Source organism: Coloeus monedula (assembly GCF_965178545.1).
Source record: "Coloeus monedula genome assembly, chromosome: 5".
In the NCBI taxonomy this organism is placed as follows: domain Eukaryota; kingdom Metazoa; phylum Chordata; class Aves; order Passeriformes; family Corvidae; genus Coloeus; species Coloeus monedula.
In genome coordinates, this window is record NC_138785.1 from 33,379,628 (window position 1) to 33,406,087 (window position 26,460).

Here is a 26,460-nt window from a genome sequence, read left to right on the forward strand (position 1 = left end):
TAGTTGACTCCACCCCTCTATGAATTGCTTCCAGGAACACATTGAGCTGTTGAGCTATTGAATGTGAAGTGTATTTAATGGATGTGCAGCCTATTTCCTACCATCTTTCAGTTTCTCCTTGTGCCTTTAAGAGTTTTAAATTTCTGGGGTTTTGCATGCACTTTTTGAACTAAGCCTTTAATTTTGATGTGAAATGATTTCACGTGGGATGAAATTCTGTTTCAGAGAAATCCAGACAATTTGACTTACAGGGGTACATCTTCCGGCACTCAGAACAGTTGTATTTAATAATGAAAAAGTCAATAACCTCAGAAGTGTATTGGAGAAGTAATTCTGCTTTCTTAGAGGACTTTGCTGTGGTCACGCATTTCTCCTGAATCTTGAGAATTGTCTTAAAAGCATTGCTTGAACGTTGCCACGACTGATTGTATAACAATCAACATTTGTCATGGTTAATATGACTGACCAGTTATTAGCACTTAACAGCTTTTCTGTGTGATATATGAGCTGTCTTACTGGTTATGTAGCAATGATACCAGTAAGCTGTTAAGTTTTATATGAAGGTACACGGAACTGTGAGCTTTCCATCTGAAAGGGCGGATGCCTGTGAGTCAGAAGGGCTAATTAGCACCTTCTATGACACCTATTTTAGCAGTCAGTGCATTTCTTGAAGTTTGAAGGCTTTAGACTAGAAAAGGAAGCTCCTTCAGGAAGAAGGATCTTCAGTACGTTCTGAGATTTAAACATGCCACTCTGTAAATGCCTGTAAGAGCCCGTTTGGCAATGATTTCTGCCTCTGGTAAAATACTCCTACATTTCTGCTCCTAGACAACCGGTTTTGTGTTTTCCAGAAGTCAGGACTTTGTTCATTGACATCTCTGTATCTGTGCTGTTGTGGGAGAAGTGGTGAAAGTTTCTTTGTTCATCTTTGCCGAGACACTGATGTCGATTTTTGACCGTTAGCCAAATGGCTTTACAGTCTGCTGTTGATAGTGCATTTGCAACTCTCATCTCACGCCTTTTGTTAAATACTTCACACATACAAATGGCAATTACTGAAATTTAACTTGCACATTTTTCAAAGCATAATGTGAAATAAAACAGTATGTGATGTTTAATACGAATATGTATGTATATGTAAATATATATAAGATGGTGTATAATGTTAAAGCAAGACCATTGTAAAGTACATATTGGGGGGTTTCACGGTCTCTGACATTCAATGCTTGCCTTTCATTATCTCAGTACAATGATCTCAGTGGAGTTTCTTTCATGAGCCTAAATTTTGCATATTAATATGCTTTTCTTAGCCTTAAATTTTGCATCTTAATAAATGTCTGAGATATATTCCCCAAAAGTAATGGTATGAATGTCTTAAAATTCAGTAATAGTTCTGGTAAGCTCACAATGACTTAACTTTTAGAGTATACACTGTATTATCATTACAGAGGTCACAGTTTCACTAAGGTGACAAGACTTTTCCTTTTTGACTCTTCCCTTGTAGTAAGAAATTTGATTGATAGAGCATAGCATGTAGAGGCAAGGTGACACCTTTTCCTCTGTATGAGCCCAAGGAATGATGGTATTACTGTAGGACTCCAGAAAGGACTGCGCTGCTGAGGAGAGTCACTTAGATGTTACGATTTTCCTCTGCTATAATAGGTTTATATGTATATTACAAAGCCTGACCCTGTTAGGTGCAAAATAAATATGAGGTATGAGACAATTTTTTTCAGAAGATTTCAAATCCAGAATGTATTTACTATCTCTACTGACTCTTAAAATGGGGAGAAAAATTAAGTTCCAGCAAGTATTAAAAAAAAAAAAAAGCTGGTCAGATTTGTTCAGTGTGAATTTGGATATTCAGGGCGGGTAGTTCAGTGTGTTGGTACTGTTGGAACACTGCTATCAAAGCAAACCTTAACGCAGCTCCCCTCCCTCTGAGCCGGGGTTGAGTCATGCAGGCCAGAAGAGACTGGCCTTTGTTTCGGGGCAGCAGCTCAGCCGGGCAGCGGCAGCAGAGGCTGGAACGGGGCTGCCAGGCCGCGGGTACCTGCACTGATACGGGATGGGCACTGTGCCTTCCTGCACTCTGTCATGGGATGGGCACTGTGCCTTCCTGCACTGACACGGGATGGGCACTGTGCCTTCCTGCACTGACATGGGATGGGCACTGTGCCTTCCTGCACTCTGACATGGGATGGGCACTGTGCCTTCCTGCACTGACACGGGATGGGCACTGTGCCTTCCTGCACTCTGTCATGGGATGGGGCACTGTGCCTTCCTGCACTGACATGGGATGGGCACTGTGCCTTCCTGCACTCTGTCATGGGATGGGCACTGTGCCTTCCTGCACTGACATGGGATGGGCACTGTGCCTTCCTGCACTGACATGGGATGGGGCACTGTGCCTTCCTGCACTCTGTCATGGGATGGGGCACTGTGCCTTCCTGCACTCTGTCATGGGATGGGGCACTGTGCCTTCCTGCACTGACATGGGATGGGCACTGTGCCTTCCTGCACTGACACGGGATGGGCACTGTGCCTTCCTGCACTCTGTCATGGGATGGGGCACTGTGCCTTCCTGCACTGACATGGGATGGGCACTGTGCCTTCCTGCACTCTGACACGGGATGGGGCACTGTGCCTTCCTGCACTGACATGGGATGGGGCACTGTGCCTTCCTGCACTCTGTCATGGGATGGGCACTGTGCCTTCCTGCACTCTGACATGGGATGGGGCACTGTGCCTTCCTGCACTGACATGGGATGGGGCACTGTGCCTTCCTGCACTCTGTCATGGGATGGGCACTGTGCCTTCCTGCACTGACATGGGATGGGCACTGTGCCTTCCTGCACTCTGTCATGGGATGGGCACTGTGCCTTCCTGCACTCTGACACGGGATGGGCACTGTGCCTTCCTGCACTGACACGGGATGGGCACTGTGCCTTCCTGCACTGACACGGGATGGGCACTGTGCCTTCCTGCACTCTGTCATGGGATGGGCACTGTGCCTTCCTGCACTCTGACACGGGATGGGGCACTGTGCCTTCCTGCACTCTGACACGGGATGGGGCACTGTGCCTTCCTGCACTGACACGGGATGGGCACTGTGCCTTCCTGCACTCTGACACGGGATGGGCACTGTGCCTTCCTGCACTGACATGGGATGGGCACTGTGCCTTCCTGCACTCTGTCATGGGATGGGCACTGTGCCTTCCTGCACTCTCTCATGGGATGGGCACTGTGCCTTCCTGCACTGACACGGGATGGGGCACTGTGCCTTCCTGCACTCTCTCATGGGATGGGGCACTGTGCCTTCCTGCACTGACATGGGATGGGCACTGTGCCTTCCTGCACTCTGACACGGGATGGGGCACTGTGCCTTCCTGCACTCTGACACGGGATGGGGCACTGTGCCTTCCTGCACTCTCTCATGGGATGGGGCACTGTGCCTTCCTGCACTGACATGGGATGGGCACTGTGCCTTCCTGCACTGACACGGGATGGGGCACTGTGCCTTCCTGCACTCTGTCATGGGATGGGCACTGTGCCTTCCTGCACTCTGACACGGGATGGGGCACTGTGCCTTCCTGCACTGACACGGGATGGGGCACTGTGCTCTTCTGCTGCCTCTGTGTGAGGTGCAAGGCCATGGGGTGTCAGGTTCTTTAACCTGAGTCAGGGACATTGCAACCCGCCATAAGGTAACAAATACAGCATGAATCTAGAAAGGCTGAGGATGTAGCTTAGACGACCTGTGCCTTCTATTCTTCCTAGATAGTGTGGTTAAAGGGAGAAGGGCACATTTGGTGTAAATGCAGTACTATTCTCAAAAGTAGTCATTTAGTTTTATACCAAAACCAAAATCATGTTGCTTCTCATTCTTCTCTTTTTCCATCCCTCCACATACAACAATTTTGTTTATCCTTACCACAGCAAGACTAGCTGACAAGAAACAAGTGGAGTGTTTGCAATAACTTTAAAGTAGAGATTTGTTCACTGCTGTCCCTAGAGGCCTAAAATGCTGTTTCTTTGCCTCTTAAAATCCTATTAGTCTTACTTTCTCCATAATTATGAGGGTGATCATGTTTCTGTTCCTCTCATTAAGTCAGAAGCTCTCTTGATTTATTGGTTAATTTCCAGACTGTAAAAACAAATCCTGCTGCTTCTAGTTTGAGTGATTATAACAGAAAGGGTTTTGACCTATATAAATAAAGCCAAATATTACTAAAGCTTTGCTTTCACATGAAATTTCAAAGGTGACAAGGAGTATCAGGACTAAGATGGATTTTGCATTTGCAGACTGACTGAAATAAGAAGTGTTCATCTAATGGACATTGTGATTCTTTTTATGTAGTAACACTATTAATAAATCTTGTAATTTTCTTTTTGTTGGTCTGTTACTAGGATCCATACTACAGATTTAATGATGTGATGTACAGATGGATCTCACTAGATAACTGGACTTACAGCAGGACGTTCAAAACTCCTTTTGACGTCAGGTAGGCAGTAAAGATATGTCTAAAATAGTTCTGTGCCATCTTTCATGGGGAATTGCAAGTTAATCCATCAGCTCAAAATCTGCTTAATACTTCTGTATCTGATAAAAAAAATTATGCAATCATGTGCAGCTGCAAATCTGTTGCTACAGAACACTTCAATTGTTGCTTTTTCCTTTTTTTTTAAATGGATTGTTAAAATTTACTTATGAATTGTTAACTGAGAAAAGATAATTCTTAGGGTAATTGAAAGCTATCCCATCTAATATCTGGTGGGTATGTGAACGTGTTATATATGGTGCAGTGTTCTTGAACATGCTGACTTGAGCTACTTCAGCTGTCATCTTAATTTGAGCATTTAAAGATACAGTGTAGCTACACTGAGTCAAATGTTTTTGCAGGTAGCTGAGGCAACTGCTGGTACAATAGTGATACACATTTTTATATTGTCTGTTTCTTGTGTGTCCTTAACTGTAGGTATTCTGATTGTTTTCCACACATATGTTTTCTTCCATAGAAAGTGGCAGAAAGTGAATTTGGTTTTCGAGGGAGTAGATACAGTAGCACAGATCCTGCTCAACAATGTCACAGTTGGGAGAACAGACAACATGTTCAACAGATATGTAAGTAATGTGTTTATTTCTGAAGGTGCTTCTGTTTTTTCTTCAAAGCTCTGTTGTTCTGAGCATTTTCAGTGCATTCAAGTACCCATAAAAGTAGGTGGTTGGATGCAGAAAGTGTTGACCTGAGGACTGCGTGTGTTATCAGGTAAATGTTAAAAAGAGAAGTGTACTTCCATTTTCACGAGCTATGGTGTCATATCTAGAAGTGAATGTGCCTTGTCCTAAATGAGAGGACCAATGCAAGAGGATCAGTTCAGCTAATAATGCATCTTGCTTCTTGGGATGTGTCCCAGCTCCAAGAAAACGTAAGCTTAAATCTGTTTTATTAGCTGTAAATCTGCTTACTAATTGGTATTAGAATGGTTTACATGTGAATACTGCAATGAAAATGCACATACTGTAAAGCCTTTGTGTTTTCATGCTTTTGGTTTTTAAAGAGGGTGGTTTATGTTTAATATTGCACGTTGGATAACATTGTCTTGCATTTTTGAGCTTCGCTTGTGTCAGCATGAGAGTACTCATTATGGAATGATCCTGAGAGTAGCAAAAACATTCCAACTAATTTTATAGCTTTAAAATACAAAATTATTCTGGTATTAACATAAGGAGAAATGCTTGCTTTTATCTGAAAGGGATCAAAAAACCTGAAGAGTTAAAGGAAGAATAATAGTGGAATAACTAAATTACAAATGAAATCTGGCGTCTCCACATCTCAGCATTTACCATTCCAGCAGATTTTATTGCAGAGGCTCTGGACTAAGAGCTAGATTCTGCCACCTGAGTCTGTGTGACCTAGGACAAGCCACTTAGTTTCTCTTTGACTTAGTTTTACCATCAGTGAAATCAAACATTTCATGGAGGTTTTATGAAATTGTCATTATTTACTATTTGGAGAGTATCTAAAGGTTTGTCAGTAGCAGGCTCTGTAAATTTAGGAAGTGGTATTATTTTGTCCATATTTCTGCAACTTCATTTTGTGTCAGATTGTAACAATTCATGAAATGGCCTTCACTGTAAAATCAGAGTGTGCTGCATTAAATTGAGTCCGCGGTTACTGTGACCCAGACTTCTGCCTTGTTCACCCGTTCCACATGGCAGCATCTGCAGAAAGGACTCTCTGAAGGCTCTGAATTGGGGAACGCTATTTGCTTTATAATTTCCTGCAGTATGCTACAGAAATAAGTGATACTAGCTGGGCTGCTTCCAAATTAGAAAAAATAGCTTTTCTCCTTGGCTTTTCACAAATGAGCACTCTGAGGAATAAATGGGTATTAGCCATTAGAACCATATTGTCTTGATAGCACAGGATAGTTCTGAAATGGAACATTTCTCCTTTTATTCAGCCATGTTGAAGGTGATTTTGTGACCTGGTGAGGAAGCCCCCAAATGCTTCATTTGGTGCTGGCATAGAAGTGTGTCTGTATATTTGGGAGGTGAGAAGGCAGCTCATTTCATTTTGGGGAATGAAATACAGCTTTGCAGCGTTCATGGACAAGGCAGCTCAGTGCCTTGTGGTAGATGAGCTGGCAGCACAGTGTGAGCTGGAAACACTCCTGTATGGAGCAGCTTTCTGAGTTGGAATAAGGTGTCTTCCCAAAGATGCAGATGAGTTCTGGATGGGGAAGGAGGGTAAAGATTCTCTTGCTGTCCTTGTCTTTCAAGCATTTCTGTGTCCAAGCAGAGCACTGCAGCCTGCAGTGAGGGCTCGGTGTGAGGAAAGTGGTTTGCCTAGAAACATCTCCTTGTATCTAGAACATTCCAGTGTATTTTCTTTTTTTCAGTTTATGAGATAGCTTTTCTCTTCCTTCAAAACCGGAGCACGCTGAGACAGTATTTCAAAAGCCTCTGAATAATATATGTATGGTATTAAAATCCCAATGTAATAGAGATTATAAATCTCATATATAAATGTCAACATGTAATGGTTTTGTTCTGTGTTTTGTCATAGAGCTTTGATATTACCAGTGTGATCCAGGAGGTCAATTTTGTTGAAGTCCGTTTCTTGTCAGCCGTTTCATATGCAGCAGAGCAGAGCAGATGCCACAAAGCACACAGCATTCCCCCGGTGTGCCCTCCACCTGTGCAGAAAGGAGAGTGCCATGTTAATTTCATCAGAAAGGTAGGGGCAGAATTGTCTGTCTCTGGCTTCAGGCTGGGAAAGAGGAATGCTTCACAAGCTGTCCTTACGGTTGTATTCTGAAATCTGCAATGTAGTTTTATAAGTAGGGCATATTTTTCATTGCAGCTTCCTTCTCCCGTCCCCCTTAGAAACCTGTAATCTTGTATGTTGACAATACAAGAGGCATAAGAAGGCCAGGCTTCATATCTAAGTGATAAGAATGTTTAAAAGGCTATTTTCATCAAAGGGTCAGCAAGGAGACTTTCAGCTAAGAGGGCAGGATAGCAGTGGGAAATGTGTAATCATTACATTTTGATCCACTGGGTGGGTTTAGCAGTGTATGCTGACAATAGAGTTCACTGTTGCAAATACCAGTGTGTATTGCCAAGGCTGTAAAAATCTCATCCAAGCCGCTTTGTGAGTGTTTGCTGTTGCTCATGTGCTGTGCTATTTATACTGGGCAGCTCTGGCATGTCCCAAGAAGTGTTATGTAACAGGGGACCTGTTCTCATCTTAGTAAAGTACTTGTAAGTACATATTCAGTGAAAACAACAATGTAATATAAATGAATGAAGCTCAGAAATTTTAAGATGTGGCTTCTTTGCTGTTAAAACTTAACTAAAGGCAGACTATCATTTGAGTAGCATCTCATGTATTTCTGATAGCTTTGCAGCAGATAGAGGCAATGTCCAGATGATCTTGTCTTCTAATTTCTGGTTTTGGGTGGTTTTGCACGTTTGTCTCCACTTAAATGCCTTTCTTGTTAATTATTTTCAAACTTTCTAACAAAGTCTTTCTGGAGTCTCCTCAAAAAATGACTAGGATCCTGTTAATTTAAACCTGGATATAATTTTCTTTAAAATTTGTTAATGTAAACATGGACTCCTTGTTGTCCTGGAAAGATCCTTTAGGGTTAAGATGCTGTCTTTATTTCTAGTTGCTGCTACTTTTATTTTCTGTACATTTTAGAAAGTTTATTAATTCTTCTGAGTCTAATGTGCTTCTTAGAAATCAGTGCGAGGAGAGGCTTGCAAGTAATAATGCACTTACACAGCTGTAGTCTTATTTATAGAGCAAAAGTGGCCTGGAATGATTTTATGCTTCACTGCACTATACCTTTAAATTTGTAAGAAAATACCTAATGTTTTTTCCTCAAATGAGTTGTTTGAGTGTACTTGGAAGCTGCTCCAGAAATTTCCAGAAACATTTTGAGTTCGAAGTATATGGCAACAACGGCAGCTATCACATTTAAAAGTAAATAAACTAGGACATTGCTATAAACTGGATACTTTCCATCTGAAAGTAATGGAGAGCTGTTTACACAGTTCAGGTGCAGTATTAAGTGCAGTAAACTTAACTAAATCTGAATAGGAGTTTGTGGCAGAACAGAAACCTGTTGCTGCTGATGTACTCCAGTGATCCAGGCATATTGTTCTTATGAGATACTGTTTCTGATAGCAGTCTCTGTAGTATTGTAGTGAAACCTGCCAATCTGTCAGTGATTCATTTGTTTATTTTTTATAAAGGGAAAATGACTTTCAATCGGACATGTTTTCTAAGAATATGTTATTCCTGGTTTTCCCTTTGAAATAGGTGTAGTGTTTGCTTCCTGGAAGGCTCTTTTGCAATTTGATAGACAGGGAGGCTGACTGGCAACACAAGGGATGGGCCAGGCTTGTGCAATGTGGTTTGCCCAAATTAGTATGCCTTGGCTGTAAGTTATTAGTCTCTAAATTTAGAACTGTGTGTCACTGTACACTGTACATTGTATTTGCTTTGGGGGCTGGAGCTGTGTGAAACTTGGAGGGCAGATGAATAGATGTTGTCAAGGGATTTGTTAAGTAGAGGTCTGACCAGGTTTGAAAACAGCTAAATGGAAATTAGTGTACGCACTTCTCTGCCTGACCAGCATTTTATAATTCTGACAGTTATTCTGATGTTAGTACCAGAACTAAGCTACTTCTCAACCATGTTTTTGTTCCCTTTGTTTTTGTATAAGAGAACCATAAAAAGGGGAGAAACAGTGAACATGACTGAACTACACAAATGCACCAGACATACCCATTTCTTTCCTTGTATTCATCTGTGGTCTTTAAACCAAAAATAGGAGATAAACTATTTCATATATGATTTTTATTTTATACTTTTCTTCTAAAATACTGTAACATTTTTAACTCAGTTTTCTGCTCAGTTTGTCTTTTAGGTGTACAATTAAATACTGACATTACAAACTAAGATAATTCATAGCTGAATTGAGAATATTCTCCTGGATTATTTTTTGGATCTTTACTGTTTGGGGTTTTGTTGGCATTTTTTTTAAGTGGTATGCTAAGTGTTGTTTTGCTCTTTCAGTAGTACAAAATTTCTCTGTACCTTTGATGTTTAATACAAAATTTATTTTTTTTAATATAATACAGGTAGTACCAGCAGAGTTCTGGTTGAGAAATAAGAAGAAAATACTGTAAGCTCTTTGGGTTTATGAAAACTGGAAAAATTCTTTCAGTGCACATCAATATTTTATTCCCAGATAGCAAATGTCTTTTATTTCTGGTACAGCATCAATGTCTGTGTGAAAAACAGGCAATTGTAACATAATAATTTTGTTTTCCAGGAGCAGTGTTCATTTAGTTGGGATTGGGGCCCTTCTTTTCCCACTCAAGGAATCTGGAAAGATGTTAGGATTGAGGCCTATAACCATTATCACCTGATTTACTTTTCTTTAACTCCTTTCTTTGGTAAGTCTTTTTCACTTCTTCTTTTTATTGTTGTTTCACCTTTGGAATACAAACCATTTTATTGTTAAGCCAATTAACTATCAGTTTAGGAAATGTTCTATGGGGTTTTTTATGACTTTGTGTGTAGTTCTTTCCACAGCACACCTTTTTTAGGCATTGAAACAGTACTTCAGTACAAGCAATAGCTATTAAAAGTGTTAGAATTCAGAATCTTTTTTTGCTTAAAGTACCCGAATAACTGCAGAAATAAATGTAGTATAATTGAGATTAGTACCTGTTCTCTGGTTTTTAAAAATTTCATTTATATTGGCATGTGTATTGACCAAGACTCCCTGTAAATATGTCTACTTTCATTTAAAACAAAGGCTAAGCTGCTATGGGAATTTGGTTTTGTGTTGGAAAGACAAATGCACGGTGAATAGAGTTTGAAGAGTGCTGAGTTTTCAGGACACAACATGAAGTCTGAGAGAGAAAAGCAGTCGTGCTATGCAAGGATAATTGTTAAAGCTGCAACTGCAGAGGATAACCTGCATTCCTGCTACCTAACTTACCAAACCAGTTTCCTCGCTTGCAGTGGTCTCTGATTTTCCTCTCCTTTGTCCTGAAGATCACTGCAGCTCAGCAAAAGTAGTTAATTTTCCTTTGAAACTTTTTGCAAGCGGTGATATGCCCCATTGTAGACCACCCATGTGGTTTTTTCACTGCCTCTTGAGCCCAGTCTTCAGTGGAGTAAAGGTTCACACGTGGGTCCTCTGCACTGGGGCGGATTTCGCCCCTTGGGAATAGATTTGTTGTGTATGAATAAAAGAGGAAGACATCACTCCATGGCTGCTTCTAAAGCGTCCTGAAATAGCTGCAGGTCTTAGCTAGAATTAACGTGACTGGAATTTCCATGGAAAGCCCCAGCACAGACTGTGTGCTTTCTAAAATTTAGTTACAGTAAAAACCTTCTCTGGTCCCTCCCACATTCCCACAACTCCACCTTCTGGTAGGTAAAGTCTTACTCTCTGGATAAGTGGAGAGAGCAAACCTCTTTTCATTCAGCAGAGAGTGGCTTGGAACCAGAGCAAGAGCTTATTAGTATTTAAACATAATAACGTTTGAAAAAGAAAGAGTAAATGAACAACCTGAATTTAAGCTGCCTACATACTTTTATTGTTCATCAGTGTCATAGCCTTTTGACCACTGAGTCTGTAAAAGATTCATTGTTCTGGGTTTCTGTGCCTAGACCCCACAGATCATTTGGTTAAGAATGGACTGGAATTTCTATATGTCTTTGTAGGGAAGGAAAAATGCACTGTAATGTCTGACCCTTGTACAGTGGGTATTTTTTTAACTTTTTCCACATTTCAGAAAATTGGTCTTCACTGGGTAATGCTGGGTGTAATATAAACTCAGGAACTCAATCGTTGCTCTTCATTCTATGAAAGACAGTGAAAATCACACCAGGGCTGAATGCAATTCTTTGTTTTTTGGAGTGAGCTCTCTTTCTCTTGTGGAAGAAGGAGAGCTTGAGTATATAAATGAAAAGAGAAAGTAAATTGTGTGTCTTAGTTCTAGTTTTCCTTGTTTTCTGTTTTATTTGCTTTTGCTTGTATGTTAATATGTAACATTTGAAATATAGGGTTAGCCAGGCTATGTTAGTGGCTAGGCAATTCAATTGCTGAAGTTAGTAGGAAATTTACACATAGATCTTGAGTACCCTTGACCCTGGCTCTCCTTATTCAGTAAGTTCTGTGAAAGAGAGGACGCTCTGTGGTAGCTTCAGAGAGATCTCAGGGAAGTCATTAACTTGTTTCCTCCACGACACATTGGTGGGAGACATAAAGATATAGCCTGTCAAGTCTAGACACAGTGGGCCCAATTCATCCCCAGTGTAGCTCCATTCATTTTGCCCAGTGAGTCTGGGATGAATTCAGATCATTTTCTGTTAATACTGTTTTTGTTTCATTGACAAAAGTGATTGTACTGGCTTGTGATTACAATCTTTCCCAAAGAGGACCACGTTCATATGAGTGCTGACTAAAAGCAAATACAATGTCTGTGGGAGTTGGTGGGAAAAAATTCCTTCCTAATGAAGTGACTGGTGTCAAGGTCTCTGACTTTTGTACAGAGCTCTGAAAAAAAAGGCTGGATGGCTTTTGAATGAAAAAAAGAGTTAAGAAACATAAATCATATTGCATTGTTCTCTTCTCTTTGACACAGATGAGCTAAGTAAGAAGATTAACCATGTAGATCTGGTTCAAACACAGCCTGAAAATTGTTAAATTTACTCTTAGGTGTTTGAATTTTTTTTTAATGAGAGGTGGTGTTAACTAATAGGTATATAAACATAATTCTTAAATTCCCATTTTTTTTCCTCCCCCTTCTCTTAGTAAAGAGTGCTCAGCAGTGGTGTCTTGAAGTCGAGTCTATTTTTGATGTAGTCAGCTCCAAGCCAGTTGCAGGTCTTGTGACTGTGAACATTCCCAAATTACAAACGCAGCAAACGTTCAGTGTGAGGCTTCAACCTGGAGAAGGCAGCATTGTGCTGCATGTAAACATCAACAAGGTAAGGAGGTGTGTGTGGAAAGCTAGTCAGCTGCAAAATGTTTCCCCTGGTTTCCAATGTGACTTTTTGCCTTCATGCCAGTTTTAGCCCTCCCTCCCATTCCTTACTGTGTTCCTGACTTTTAACAACAGTCTTGTACCCCTTACAGGGTAGGAGAAGAGTTCTTTTGCTTTCTAAAATCTGATGTTTGTGGAGTTATGTAGCTCAGAGCAAAAAGATGATGAAGCCTTAGAAAAAAGATCACATAACACTGGCCACTGTTAAATGGCCTATTTTGAGTTATTTGGGTAAATAACCATTGGATACCCTGTGTCGCTTCGCTTCACTGGCAGCAGATATCTCACATGCTACTGTTCACTGGACTGATGGGGATCAGAATATACTACAATATGCATGATTCTCCCAGGATAGAGAGGAAACATTTCTCAAACCTCTTAGCAGATAATCTTCCAGGTAAATAAAAGCAAAAGAAAATTTTGTGGAGTAATACTCCTTACATTGTCTTGTCCTTTGGGTCAGCAAATCTCAGGAGGAATTTTTGACTGGTTAAAGGTACTCTAGTGAGGAGCAAACTCAACTGAAAAATCAGGCTCAGGCCAGTGGGACAGAGTGGGAGCCCAGGCAGGTGGAGCAGGAGCCACACCTGATGGAGTTCTCCATGGGACCTTCACTGCCACAGGACACACATTTGTGGGTGGTGATATGCTGTGAGCAGGAATTTGGGGCTTCTGACAATACTGGCGGTTAATAGCATTTGAGGGTCTGCCCTCAAGCTTTTCTATATTTTACTGGCTCTGCTGATTTTCTGCATTGCTGTGTAAATCTGCATCTGTTTTCCCAGTTTGACTGCATTGTGTGTGTGTTCTTGAGTTCACTTGTCAGTTGTTTGAGTGGAGAGAAAGCAAGCAGGGTGTTTATGTTCTAGTTTGTACAGTTTGTGACTTGTGCACTTACGTGCTTTGTTTTATTTTGTCACAGAAGCCTAGAAACATACAGTTTTTGTTAATGTTGTCATCTGACATGCAAGCTACATGAGCAGTCACCAATACCCAGTTTCATTTAAAACAACCATTAGTCTCTGCTTAGCTTTTTAATGGATTATATTAAGCAGGTGCTGAAAAGTGAAACTTCAGAAATTTTTTTGCTTATTTAGTTGTCCCATCCCCAGCCCCAGAAGAGATCTGTTAGTATAGTGCAGCTGCGAGTCTGGGAGGAAGCACTTCCTTCAGAGCAGAAGCAGCAGTGTTTCATTATTCTTTGTGCACAGAAGGCTTTGCTGCACGAATTCACATCAGGTAATTTTACGAGACGCCCCGAAATGTGTTCTCATGTATTGACGAGGCTAACGGAGCCCTTACTCTGTACACAGACTTGTGTGGTGCATGTTAAATACTGAGAATTTAACACCAGAAATTTCCTTCTAGTTAAGAGCTTATTGCAGATTATATTGTGGAGTCAGTAGGTGTTCGAGTGCTGCATATCGCCAAGATGTTTATCAGCCTTCCTGCAGTTGCCACTCGAAGTGCTGTGTTGCCAACCTGAGAGCATTTTGCTTATTAGCTAGTGGTGAGCACAGGGGTGACATCATTAGTGGCCAATGAGGCACTCCAGTCGTTCCAGGCAGCTGCGAACACTCCCTTGTTGTCGAGGCACACGCTGAGTCTGTGCTTCCATGCAGCACAGAGATCAGTGCTTCCTCACAAGCGGTTATGATAATTCTGTATTGGAGAAGCTGGAAGATATATTCATGATGTAGTCGTGGTTGTGTCCAAGTATAGCTACAGCCAAACATATTGTTGGGCTGCTTTCTGGCCTCAGTTTGTTTGAAAAGATTGAGGCACTCCTTGCATGACTATATTCAGTGCTGATCCTTCCATTGTTTGGTTGCATGCATTATTGCTTTCTTTCCACAATTTTTGTGCTGTGCACTCAACTGGCAAATGCTGGCAACAGGATTGAGCAGCAGAAGTAGGCTGCTAGAGTGAAGATAAATATTCTGTCATCTTAGAGATTGTATTTCATGTTTGTAAAAATTGAGGTGTACTAATGAGGCGATTAGGAAGCACAGAGAGACAAAGGAAAAACCACTGAAAGAATGAAAGAATTTGATTTAAAAGCTTGACATATGTGAAGCAGTCGGTATGGTCGCATATTACCAAAGTCACAGTTGAAAATTGTCACTGCTGTATGTTGAATATAGCATGGGATAGATAAAGGGATCAATGAGAGGAGGTGTATGATACAGAGCTCAGTGAACAGTGGCTGCTCCTGACACAGATATTTGGGGTTTGGAGGAGTAGTGTATCAGTGTACCTCAGCTGAGGAGTAGCAGCCAGATGTGTGCATCCATGTCTGGGTGTGCTCATGGCCTATTGTGGACATGAAGTGATAGCCTGGACTTCAGCAGAGGAAATCATAGTTCTCTCTGTAAATGATTTTCACCTCAGAGCTGCAGCTGGAGACAGCATTAGCATATCTCACCTGAAGCACAAAACCTTGTTAAATTTGCGGTAATTCACCCAAAGGTATCTGAGCCCCAGGTGCATTTGTTACCTCTTTTTATATATGTTGCTCTGACTCTATCCTTTGTATGTTCAAGAGTTCTGCAGTGGAGGCTTGGTGGCCAAATGGACATGGAAAGCAAACTGGATACAACATGACAACAACTTTTATGATGGAGGAAGGATGCCAGATTGAGAAGTTTTCAAAGGTGAGCCCTTCAGCTTAGTTACATCTGGCATTGCACTGGTACTGTTAGGACATCTGCTCTGCGTAGCAGGTGTCTAGAGCTCTTAAATATCTTGATGGATTGTAATACGCATGTGAAAATGCTAATGAGAAATGAGTTTTTGTAATATCACAATGTATGGCTACCTGTTTTCCATTAGTCTTAGCTTGTATGGATGCCCTTACTTATATTCAGGCTGCAAGATGACTTAAAGTTAGCTGGAAACCTCAGAAGAGAAAAGATGTTTACTTCTTAAGTTTTCTACTTTATGAAAAGAAAACAGCACTTCTAAACTTGATATACCATGCTCTTGGTTTTGTATCATGCGCTGAAAACTCCTTTTAGATTTCTATAAGATTATGCAAAGCTTTATTACTGAGATTTTTCTTGATAATTCAGTTTGTAAAAAATTTATGGGATAGACACATTCCTAAAACCTAACATACATTATTAGAATGTGGTAGATATGCTTCAGGCTCGAGAAGAGGTAAGATCTTAAATATGACCATAAAAGTAATATTCAGGAATTTTTGCATAAGGGTTCCTCTAACACCCTGGCTGTTTAATTATCTGTTTGGTTTTACTAAGAAGCCTAGAAGAGGTGATTTCCAATTGTCCATTAAAAAGAAAAATCATAGAGATTAGACTGGGCACCTTTTGCCATGAACATGTGGAAACAACCACGTAAATGTATGCATTTGTTAGATGTTTCTGGTGTGTATTGCTTCACTAAAAACTAACCTGGTCATCAAACATCTAAACTGCTATTTGCTGTAACATTTGTTCATGTGAAAAAACCCTATGAAAAACTAGTAGCTTCTGATGTTGTAGTGTTTATACAGACTGATGAAGTCATCATAATAATTCTTTGCTGTTATTAATTTTCTAATTAATTCTAGTGTTCTAATTTTGAAACAATTAAAAAACCTACACCAAGTAAACACAGCATATTATGCTTGGCAAAACTGGTTGTAGGAAATACGGCTATAAAGCCTGTAAAAAGGAAAATTCTGTTACTACTGTGTGAAAACTGCATAATGATAGAAAGCTAAGCAGTTCCATTTGGGTGCTTGTGTCAGAATATTTCATAGAGCTCTCTGGCATATGATCATAAGGACTTCATGGTCTACAACAGAAGCCTCTTATTTTTTTCTTCTTAAGGGGAAAGAGGGGGAAAAAGAAGGCATTGCACCACATAGTGGGCATTGTAAATTAACCAGCATATGAAGCCTTTACAGTTTACAGTGTGAAGTCAGATCATCCGTCCTGTGTTTTGTGAATCTCTGTCTTGGATTCTGACAGACACACGTGCGCACACACAGCATCACCCGCCACCCAGAGCTGTATGAGTGGAAAAAGGCTCTGCATGCGGTTTTTTCATGTTGTAGCATAATTTTCTCTCATGTCAGCAGGACTGAATTGCAACATTCATATAGCTTAATAAGAACTTTGATTAGTTCAGGAGATACAATCAGGGATTAGTATTCCTGACAGTTGTTTTGTTGTCAGTTCTGTTGTCCATGTTGTAGTGATTGTATTCAAGAGGAATAACCCTTGCTTCCACCCTTTCTTACTTCCATCTTTTCTCTTCTTTTTCCCCAGAAAAAAAAATTAGTGGTGAGGCATTTCACAAGTGGTTTGTGTCCATATGAGTATCTACTTAACTTTGGACAGGAGAAAACTGACGCATGAGAACTGTACATGTGAGAAAACACAGCTTGATTTTATGTCACATTTGGCTACACCTAGTTTGAACTACTTTCTGGATTCTGACATGTTAGAATAGTCTTCAGAACATTAACTAATCCTTTGGGAATACTTCTGGGTGGCCTTCCAGTATTTACTTGCAGGAGCTCTATAGAGCTCTCGCCAGCAGTGCTGGGAATCTCTTTGGCTGAGAGAAATAATTACTCATTCCAGTTCAGAATAGCAGAAAACCAAAGTAGAATAAAACCGAGCATCCAGGATGGGATGTGGTTTGGTTTTGATTTGGTTTTCCGTTTGAGTATTTTGGTTTAGAGTTTGTTTCTTAGGATAATGTGAAACAAAGTCATATCTCAGAGTGAAATTGGTTTTCATGATGGAGGGTCCTATTTGGTATTGGTAAGTTGCTTTTCTTCTTGCCATCCCTACATCAAGGAATTGCCCCATGAGGCATTTGTTTGCTTTTCAGTTCTGTTTCCCCATCTTTCTGCATGCCTGTTTCTCCAGCACTGTACTCAGAGTTTTTTGTTTTGTAAGGCTATTTTTATACTTTCAAGATCTTGGCCTCTAGCTTCTTTCCCGCCATCCCTTTACACACTCTTTTCCCCCTAGGCATTTTAGCATGACTTCCAGAAGTCTTTCCTTCTGGCTTTGTAGTTTTCACACCACTTTCATGCTGCTTGCTAATTTGTTAGTCACTGGGTTGTTCTGTGATCTTATTTCAGCTCTAGGCCTCTTTATCCTTACTACTTTTCATACTGCTAAATATGGGAATGCCAAACGTGATCCGCAGGTCACTTAACTGTGTACAAAGCCTTTGTATGTGCCTTAAAAAAACAGGTATCTGTTTCATAGTTATGCCCAGAACCAGCTGATTGGTCTGTGGTGGCTAGAGAGTCTCTTGTGCGTGCTGCAAGACTGGGAGAAATGTTCAGCCCTCAGGCAGCAAGCTCTGCCAGACAGATTTCAAGGTGGCCAAGGTTTTGGTAGCCAGAAAGGCACGTAGCCAGGCATGTCAGATGCTGGTTATCTCCCATTGCCCTTCTTTTACCCCACAAGGCAGAAGGAAGCTGTAGTAGGAACAGGAAGATGTGCTGTTGCCAGATCGCCCCTGGGGGATCAATGGAGTTGCACTGAAACTTGAAGGCCTGGGAATGTGAGCTGAGGCTAAGGAGCTTTTACTCTTGCTGCTGCTGTCTGGGTGGTCCTGGCCTAGTGTTTCAGCCTCTCAGATTGCCTTGGGTTTGGCCAATTGCATAAGTTCCACTTGAGCATGAATAAAGCAATATCATATAACTTCTGTTAGTAATATATATACTCCATTATGAATGCGCTCTGAGACAGTCCCAACCTGCCTGATGACATCCATTAAGATGACATCCCAGATACTTTGGCAGCTCCAACTGCAGATCCCATTTCACTTTGTGCCATAAAAAAAGAGCCACAATGGAGACTGAGGAGTTTTTATCCAAGTAATTGAATTTACTGTAGGAAGGTCAGGACTTTTTCACCAGTGCAGTACTCATACTGTAGTTTTTCTTTTGTAGCCTTCAGGAGTTAGGGTAGCTGTGAAAGTTTTATGAAACATTGGTTATTTTTTTTAATTCAACTTCTCATGTTAAACTAAGTCTGCAAAATTATAGGAATGGTCACTGCCATGATGCAGAGAGGTTTAGGTTGAGCTCAGTGATCTGTGACCTCCCCTAATGCATCTGGTTTGTCACATGTATTGTCTCTATCCAGGTATTTGGTTAATAATTGTCCAGTTAACTTCAAAGCACTGAAGAGGAAGCAAAAAGCGGTGATTTTCTTTTTCTTCCCTACCACTAGAAATAGTTTTCTGTCTATATGTTTAGTTTTTGATAAGTTGGAAGTTTAGAAAATGCAGTCCCATAGTGGGATTAGTAATTTCCCTTTTGAACTCCAGCCATGTCTGGTGTGTGAAATAAAGAATTGCATTTTGTCTTAAAGACAGGTGTATCATTTGCAGTTAACTAGGTTAATTTTAGCCTGATTTACTGACAGATACTTGCCTCAACTGAAGCGTGTGGCAGAGAGAGAACAGGCTGTACTCCCCAAGCTGACCTTTTGAAAAGGTAAAGCAAACAGTCATCTGAGGGAGGAGTGGTTGCTATCTTAGGAGTAGTCTAGAAAAAATTAGTTTCCTGCCCTCCTGACCCAAACCTGTTTTGGCTAAAATTTACTATTAGCTTTCTTTCACTTTATTTAATTTTCCAGTTATCTCCCTATGATAATGAGCAACAGGTACAAGAAAGAAGTGTTTTCTTTCTGACTTAGACAAGTTGAACTGGAACAAGGATGCAGGAGAAAAATTTTAAAGTCTCCCTGAAAGAGCTGTTTTCTGTAGGAGTTGGGAGGTGGGCGGGAGCTGACATGGCAGGTGGGGAAGGCACCTGTACAAATAAAGGGTCAGTGCAGTTGCAGTGCACTAACTGCTCTCTCATGGCTGTTTATGTCAGTGCAATCAGGATACCCCTCAGGGCAGCATCACTGCTTGTAGTAAAGTCCCAGAAAACGTCTGGAATGATTTCCTGAGAACTTTAATTCTACCTCCAACCGGAAGAAGGAATGTTTTCTTGTTTCAGCATCACAATGCCATATATTAGGCTAAAAGAGCAGCTGTAATGGTTTGGCTTCTGCTTTTTCTTGAGATGTGCTTTTATCGGGAATGATCTTTAATACTTTACACAGAGTTAGTGTTTATTTAGCTGAACTGGTCTCTCTGAAACATTATTGCTGATCATGCTGTTCCAACACAGCTGTGATGGCCAGAGGCCACTTGCAAAGTGGCATTTGTGTTTGCATGCATATTTTTTCTCTTTAAGTGCTACAGCTATTAAAAAGGTATCATTTCAGAGCAGCGAAAGGGGAAGATTTTGCTTGTACTACATGAATCTGATGCTAGGCATTCAGGGACAAGACTTAAAACTGAGCTGCCACAGTCTCCTGGGAGGAGAAAATTGCAGATTAAATGGTGTCTCTGATCTGGTGCAACCACTGTATTCCTCTTACTGGTCTGCAGCTGGACTTGTGACTGAATTCTGCAACAACCGAACTGCATATGCCTCTTCCTTACATACTTGCATGCACATGTACAATTGTTTGCTCATGCTTTCTCTTGCTTTCTCTTAAATACGATAGCAACTTCAAAAAGTGAACAGGTTTATTGAAAGAATTCTTTCTAGTCCTGTTACAGTGTCTTTTAAGCAAGCAGGAATTTAGAGATGAGACCATGTCTTTTGACTCCTTGACAAATTCTAAGCTGCTATTGTTCAGTTCAATCCCTTTTGTAATGCTTTTCTTTATTTATTTCGTTTTAATTCATATTTTGTCAGCTTTAAATCTAAGTTTCATATCTTCACAGGTTTATTTTCGAACAGTGGAACTTGTTCAGGAGCCTATTCCTGGCTCACCAGGTCTGAGTTTCTACTTCAGAATCAATGGTCGACCCATTTTTATTAAGGGCTCAAACTGGATTCCAGCAGATTCTTTCCAGGACAGAGTGACCTCTGACACGTAAGCCACATTTGATGTTCTCTAAGGATAAAGGATCATGTTTTCCTCCTCCTGATTCTCTCTACACCCTTTGTCAAAGGTTGGCTTTAGTGAGTAAAACTTTCAAGGTAGCACAGTAATTGTCCTGGGGTGAAGGCTTCAGAATTAGGGCTTAATTAACAAGAACAGATTTGAACGATGTTCAAGGCATGTAGATGCAGTTACTGGTGGGAAGGGGATTGTTTGCAGTTCATAGGTTACTGGCCTTTTGGGTATTTTTAGGGACAATGCTCAGGCTGTTTGACCTTACTGCCTGGACACATCCATTGGTATTTGGAGGACATGCACTTCATCCGTGTCCTAGCCCGTGTCATGCAGGATTACATAAGTGCATAGCAGCTTCTTTCCCCTTTTCCTCATCTCATCTAGGCTGCTTGCCTGTCAATGCACAGCACCCCAGAGATGCAGGTGGTGTGGCTATCCTGTACTTGGACTAAGCTTTGCTCTGGGAACCAGGACAACAGGGCATGCTACAGTGTGCATTCACATGCAATTTAGAGGCTGCCAGTATGATGCAAGGAAAAATTACTGGAGCCTGAAACCCTTAAAATGAGATTGCGAGTCTCAGTCTTTCTCCTCACCCTGTCACTTCCCCATTCTCACTATGCATTATGGAACTCAGGAAGAGAATATACATTTCTGATTGTGGTTAAAGAGAATTTGAATCCAAGTAATTGACATACAAAGTAAGTAATATCAGAGGAGAAAAGAACAACATGAGTAATAAAATATAGTATTTTTAAATCTGGGCCTGCCCATACTTCTGTAAAAGCACTTACACATGTGTCACTCCATCTATTTCGTACGTCTTAACAGGACTGAGCAACTGTTCTGCACGAAAAATTGCTTTTTGAGAGCTCTGTCCAGACATGCAGGTTTAGAAACTAGAGTATTTTGGTACTTTCTGAGTTCTAAGTCTTAGATTGCCTGCTAATGACTTAGATTTGGGGGGTTTTTTCAGTAGGGGAGTTGGTTTCTTCATTTTTTGTATCACCTTAGAAACTCTTAAGTAATACAACTTCACAGAACTTTTATATCTCCTTTTTGTATTTGACAGACTGAGGCTACTCTTGAAGTCTGCAGCAGATGCTAACATGAATGCCCTTCGTGTTTGGGGAGGAGGAGTATATGAACAAGATGAATTCTACGATATTTGTGATGAAATAGGAATAATGGTAAAAACAATAAACACAGAATACTTATTTAGAAACTGACAAGAACTTGTAAATGAAAATCCACTTTAAATGAAAAAGTAAGAGGATTAATGCATAAGTTCTAACCATCTTTCCAAAGGACATTGTGGAGTATCAACACGAGAGGTCAGATCAACTTGATTTTTTGGTTGGCTGGGGTTTTTTAGTTTTATTTTAATTTGAATGGTTTCTGATTACAAAGGCTGGGATGTCTGTTGAATCTGGAAATGATATTTTGGAGACTTTGTAGTAGAAGATAGCCATTAGGTAGAAGGTAGCCATGCTTTTCTCAGTTGTGGAAATGGATTTTATTTCTTTTAAAAGTATTTTCTTCTTTTTAGTAATAGCTGAGAAGGTTTAGGTTTTTTGGTTCAGACTTTCCATTTGGCCCATAGTCAAACATGGAAGGCATAATCCAAAGGGCCATTTTGAAAAAATTATAATTGAATATAAATGTAGCTGTAAGGTGAACACCTGCTTCAATTACTAATCCTACATGAGTACCTTTGATTATATGAGCTTGGAGGCACGTATTAATAAGTTTTGATGAAGTAGTGACTAGATGAATGAAAGCCAAGTTGCATCTGGTATTAAAAATCTCAAGAAGTGTGTTTGGTCTTAGTCTACACCAGGAAAACAGGGAAACAGAATTCATACCTTGCTGCTTTCAGATGTGTGTGCTTGCAAAAAAAAAAAAAAAGTTACATCTATTTTAGTCATCTGAATGAGTGTCCTGATTTTCAAGGCTTCTGAGCACTTACAGTTCTTTAATTTTTGACACCAGGCACCTTAAGTAGGCCACTTAGATCTGTGCCTGTACAGTGCTCAGTGCAAGATTTAGATCCTATTTAACAGCCAAAATAGCAAGTAAATGCAGAAAATCAGACCCTTATTCTGGAGGGGGCAGTGGTGGAGGTTTTTGGTTTTGTTTCTTCTGATGGTCTTGCAAAGGCTTAAAAGTGTATTGGAGTCAAACTGTGCTTAAGGAAAAGCAGTCATAGCTCACTGAGGAAAATAGTGGGAAAAAGTTTCTTTCAATAGAGAGTTTTGACACCAACAGTCACTAAAGGATTATGAGTGATTCTGCAGCAATAGCTTTGGTTTTTTTGTACAGTGTTAGGATTGTAACAATTATTAATGGCTCCATTATCCCCCACTGTCCTATTCTCTATCTTCAGTTTCCTTAGGGAATGTGTGCTGAAAAGAGCCATGTAAAAGCATATTCTCACTGCAGTGAAAATGCAATTGTATGTGGAGCTGGTCTGTCTCTCTCTCTATGTAGCATGGTGTTCAAAAAGTGGAGTCTCCTACAGACTCCTTTGGGTAAATCATGCTCCTTCTGGAGGACTTTTCATTAACATTTGAGATGAACTAGAAGGAATCTCAAATTTACAGCAATTTAAAAAACAAAATGGGTAAACAAGAAATCTTATCCATCTCATTGGGCTTCCCTTCTCCTTTCTGTAATTCTTCTTCAAAGTACAAATGGAGTTTATTGTTGTTGAATTGAAAGGCTTGCTGTTCTCTAGTATCTACTTGATCTTTCTTTAAAGAGAAAGATCATTGTGTTTTTAGAGGATCTAATTTGTTTCTGCCCCTCTTACTTGGTAAGATTTGCTGGTTTTAAAATAATTTTGTATGGAGGTGTTTTCTTAACAAGTACACCTTAACATTTTTTAAGTGTGCTCAGTACCACATCAGAAGAATTATCATCTCTTCCCATTAAGTAATGGGTATTTGGTGTCACACCTGCAAAGTAGTAAATAAATAGGAAATTGTTCTGTTCAGCTGCGAATTGCTAGATGTTCATGTTTCTGATTATTCTTTTGAAACTCACAGAACTTCATCTACTGAGCAGTATTCCACTCCTCAGTGTAGACTGTCAGGATCTCATTCCTCAGGGTAATTATTTTGTAATGCTGATATTGAGGATAACCACAGTGGAGTGGGCACATACTTGAGCCCCATGGTGAATGTGATTTGTTTTCTATCTGTACAAAGGATTGTGCATCCCAGTAGCCATATACTTTTTGTTTGTAAAATAATAAAAATAATTTGCTGACAGTGTTTTCTTATCTTTCCTTTTCCTTGTAGATTTGGCAGGATTTTATGTTTGCATGTGCACTGTATCCAACTGACCAGAATTATTTAGAATCCGTAAGAGCAGAAGTTTCTCATCAGGTATTTTATCCTTGTATCAAAGCTGTATTTCACAGTATCTATTTTTGATTGACACTGTATAAGTTAGCTTTCCAAAAATGGTTGTTTGGAAGTGTTTGTTAGGGTACCTTTATGTAGCAGACGCAAAATGTACCCTTGCTAAATCTTCTTTAACTCCTCCGACTACTTGCTGGAGTAGATTGCAGAGAATTGAGCAGATTGCACAGAATTTATCCTTCAGGTATGGCTGAGTAGATGTGGATGGTACACACATGCATGAGGCAGATACATGTCACCATATTAGAAGTTTGCCCTTCTGAAAGTGTATATTACAAACCTTTGAGCCTGGTGACAAGTTGAGGGAATAGTGAATTGTGTGGCAGAAAATGGGAATTGTGGGCTCAGCATATGTAATATACGTGTGGACTTGTAATTTAAGTAGTAATAAAGTGATTTTTTAAAAAACAATTCATTTTAAAGATGAGTACTTTTGTTTGACTTCTGAAACTGTAAGTTGTATTTCAGGTACGACGTTTGAAATCTCATCCATCAATTATTCTGTGGAGTGGTAACAATGAAAATGAAGCAGCACTTGCAAGCAACTGGTTCTCCATACCTTATGCTGATATAGGAGTCTATATCAAAGACTACGTGACGCTTTATGTGAAGAACATACGAGAAATAGTTCTTACTGTAAGTGATCTCAAGAAACCGTAGGGGGATATGGCTTGGCAAAAAGTTTTAATGTTTGAGCAAGTTGGGATTTCCTTTTCTTCTTTTAATCCTTGAAAAGACATGAAAAAAAGCACGTTGAGAAATTGCCCTTTTCAAGCCCTTCTAAACAACTCTTTAAACTCAAGAGTTATTCTCAAAGTAAAAAAATAGAAAAAATTACTTGTCTTTAACATTTTGTGATGTGTAAAGTAAAACCTGAAAGTGTAGTGGATCTTGCTTCTTTTTTCCTTCCTGTTTTTAGTACGTCCACAAGTGCTTTCACTTCCAGTGGACAAAAGTCAACTTGCCCATTAATTAATCTAGATTATCAGGTTTCCTTTATCCTGATTTTGTTGAAGAATACTGTGAAAGGTATTTAACAACCCTTAGGTCTTTTAATATCAGTTGAACAAATCTATAAAGACGTTATTTTTTGTTATAAGCATGTAAAACCAAAGTGATGCTAAACATTAAACTCATGCTGTGTAGTCATTGTATTGATTGTTTTTGAAAAAACAAAATAGTGGTATTCTACTGTATATGAAGGCAAAATAAAGTATTTTGATATAAAATTTAAACTGTGAGTATGCAGCCCACAAGCACCTGGAATCCCTGATGAAGTCTACTGTGATTCGGCACTACCTGTTTTGCACAGCTTTTGTAGATTTATTTCTCCTCTTAGAAGAGCAGACTCTAGATTTCTCTACTGAGCTGTGTGTAAAGGTATGCTGTGGTGTTTTTGTGATTAGCTACATGAGTTGGGTGGCCAGTGTGTGTGCAGCAAAGTGAGGTGTTCTGGCTTGATACTGTGTTTTAGTTGCAGTTCACTCCTGCAGCACTGCCATCCAAGATGGACCCATTTTTATTTTAAATCCACAGAATAATCCACTATTTTCCGTGCAAAAAGGAACCATAGAGGGAAATAACTTCAGGTCCTGTGTAATACAAGCCAGCTGAGGAAACCTGTAGCTACTAGTAGTACTGGACTAGGTAACTTGAAAAGACTTCTAACTTTGAGCTAAAGACTTCAGGGAATCCAGGATATCCTCTAGTAAATTGTTTCAGTTAATTATTAATTACTCACATCAAGAAAAAAAGAAGAAGACAGGGAAACAGGACAGTTTCTTAAAATGAAGCATGTGTCTTGAGTGCATTGCAGTGTTGGAGCCAGTTGCTGTAACTTGTGACTGGAAACTTAACTCAGGCCTTTATCTTACTACTAGTAGGGTGTTAAATGAATTATACCTGCAAAAGGATTCCTTCAGTACTTTGTAGGCTACTGTTAAAAGATTTAGTATCCTAAGTCTACTGAGGCTATAAATAAGGGCAGCTCTGAACAATTTGAAATGTAACCCTTCTTGTAGTCTCATCTATCTTAGCATGCAGAGCCAGCTAAAATGACAATAACCTGTAATGATACCATGCAAGCATTAAAAGCAGAACACCTTGGATTTGTTAGGACTAAATTTAGGTGACTGTTTAATAAGAAAGGAGAAAATCATGGCCTTGTTCCTGCAAAAACACTGCAACAGTAATAATTTTTCTATAAAGAAGTCACAGTATTCAAATATTAATGTTCCTTGAGTATATATTTCACAAGGCACACTTTAAATAGCCTTCATTAAGAATTTAGAGGTGTATAAAGATAGAAAATCTCTTGATGAGAGGAGAGAATCCCTCAGAACAGCAGAGCAAGCAGAATCATGCCCAGCTGTCCTCCAAGAACATAAGTAAGAAGCTAATTAAGCAAGTAAAGATGATGAATGTTAGGATATAAAGGGGAATGTTTCCTAGGTGGTGACTCAGACATTTGGCAATGGCATGTTGTCCCTGCCCCTCACCCTGCCTTTTCAAA

The 26,460-nt window shown here is 40.0% G+C and overlaps 1 protein-coding gene across 6 annotated transcripts in view; it reads left to right on the forward strand.

The window, feature by feature from the left end:
* Positions 1–26,460, forward strand: part of MANBA (mannosidase beta) — a gene marked incomplete at its 5' end in the record, with an annotated part of 56,019 nt that overhangs the window by 5,699 nt on the left and 23,860 nt on the right. For all 6 annotated transcript variants that reach the window (XM_082282267.1, XM_082282269.1, XM_082282268.1 and 3 more), the window contains 10 exons: positions 4,411–4,505; positions 5,020–5,125; positions 7,074–7,244; positions 9,856–9,979; positions 12,355–12,530; positions 15,130–15,240; positions 20,348–20,499; positions 21,596–21,713; positions 23,826–23,912; positions 24,417–24,584. In XM_082282267.1, the coding sequence (XP_082138393.1) occupies positions 4,411–4,505; positions 5,020–5,125; positions 7,074–7,244; positions 9,856–9,979; positions 12,355–12,530; positions 15,130–15,240; positions 20,348–20,499; positions 21,596–21,713; positions 23,826–23,912; positions 24,417–24,584 (1,308 nt within the window). The remainder of the gene's footprint in view (positions 1–4,410; positions 4,506–5,019; positions 5,126–7,073; positions 7,245–9,855; positions 9,980–12,354; positions 12,531–15,129; positions 15,241–20,347; positions 20,500–21,595; positions 21,714–23,825; positions 23,913–24,416; positions 24,585–26,460) is intronic.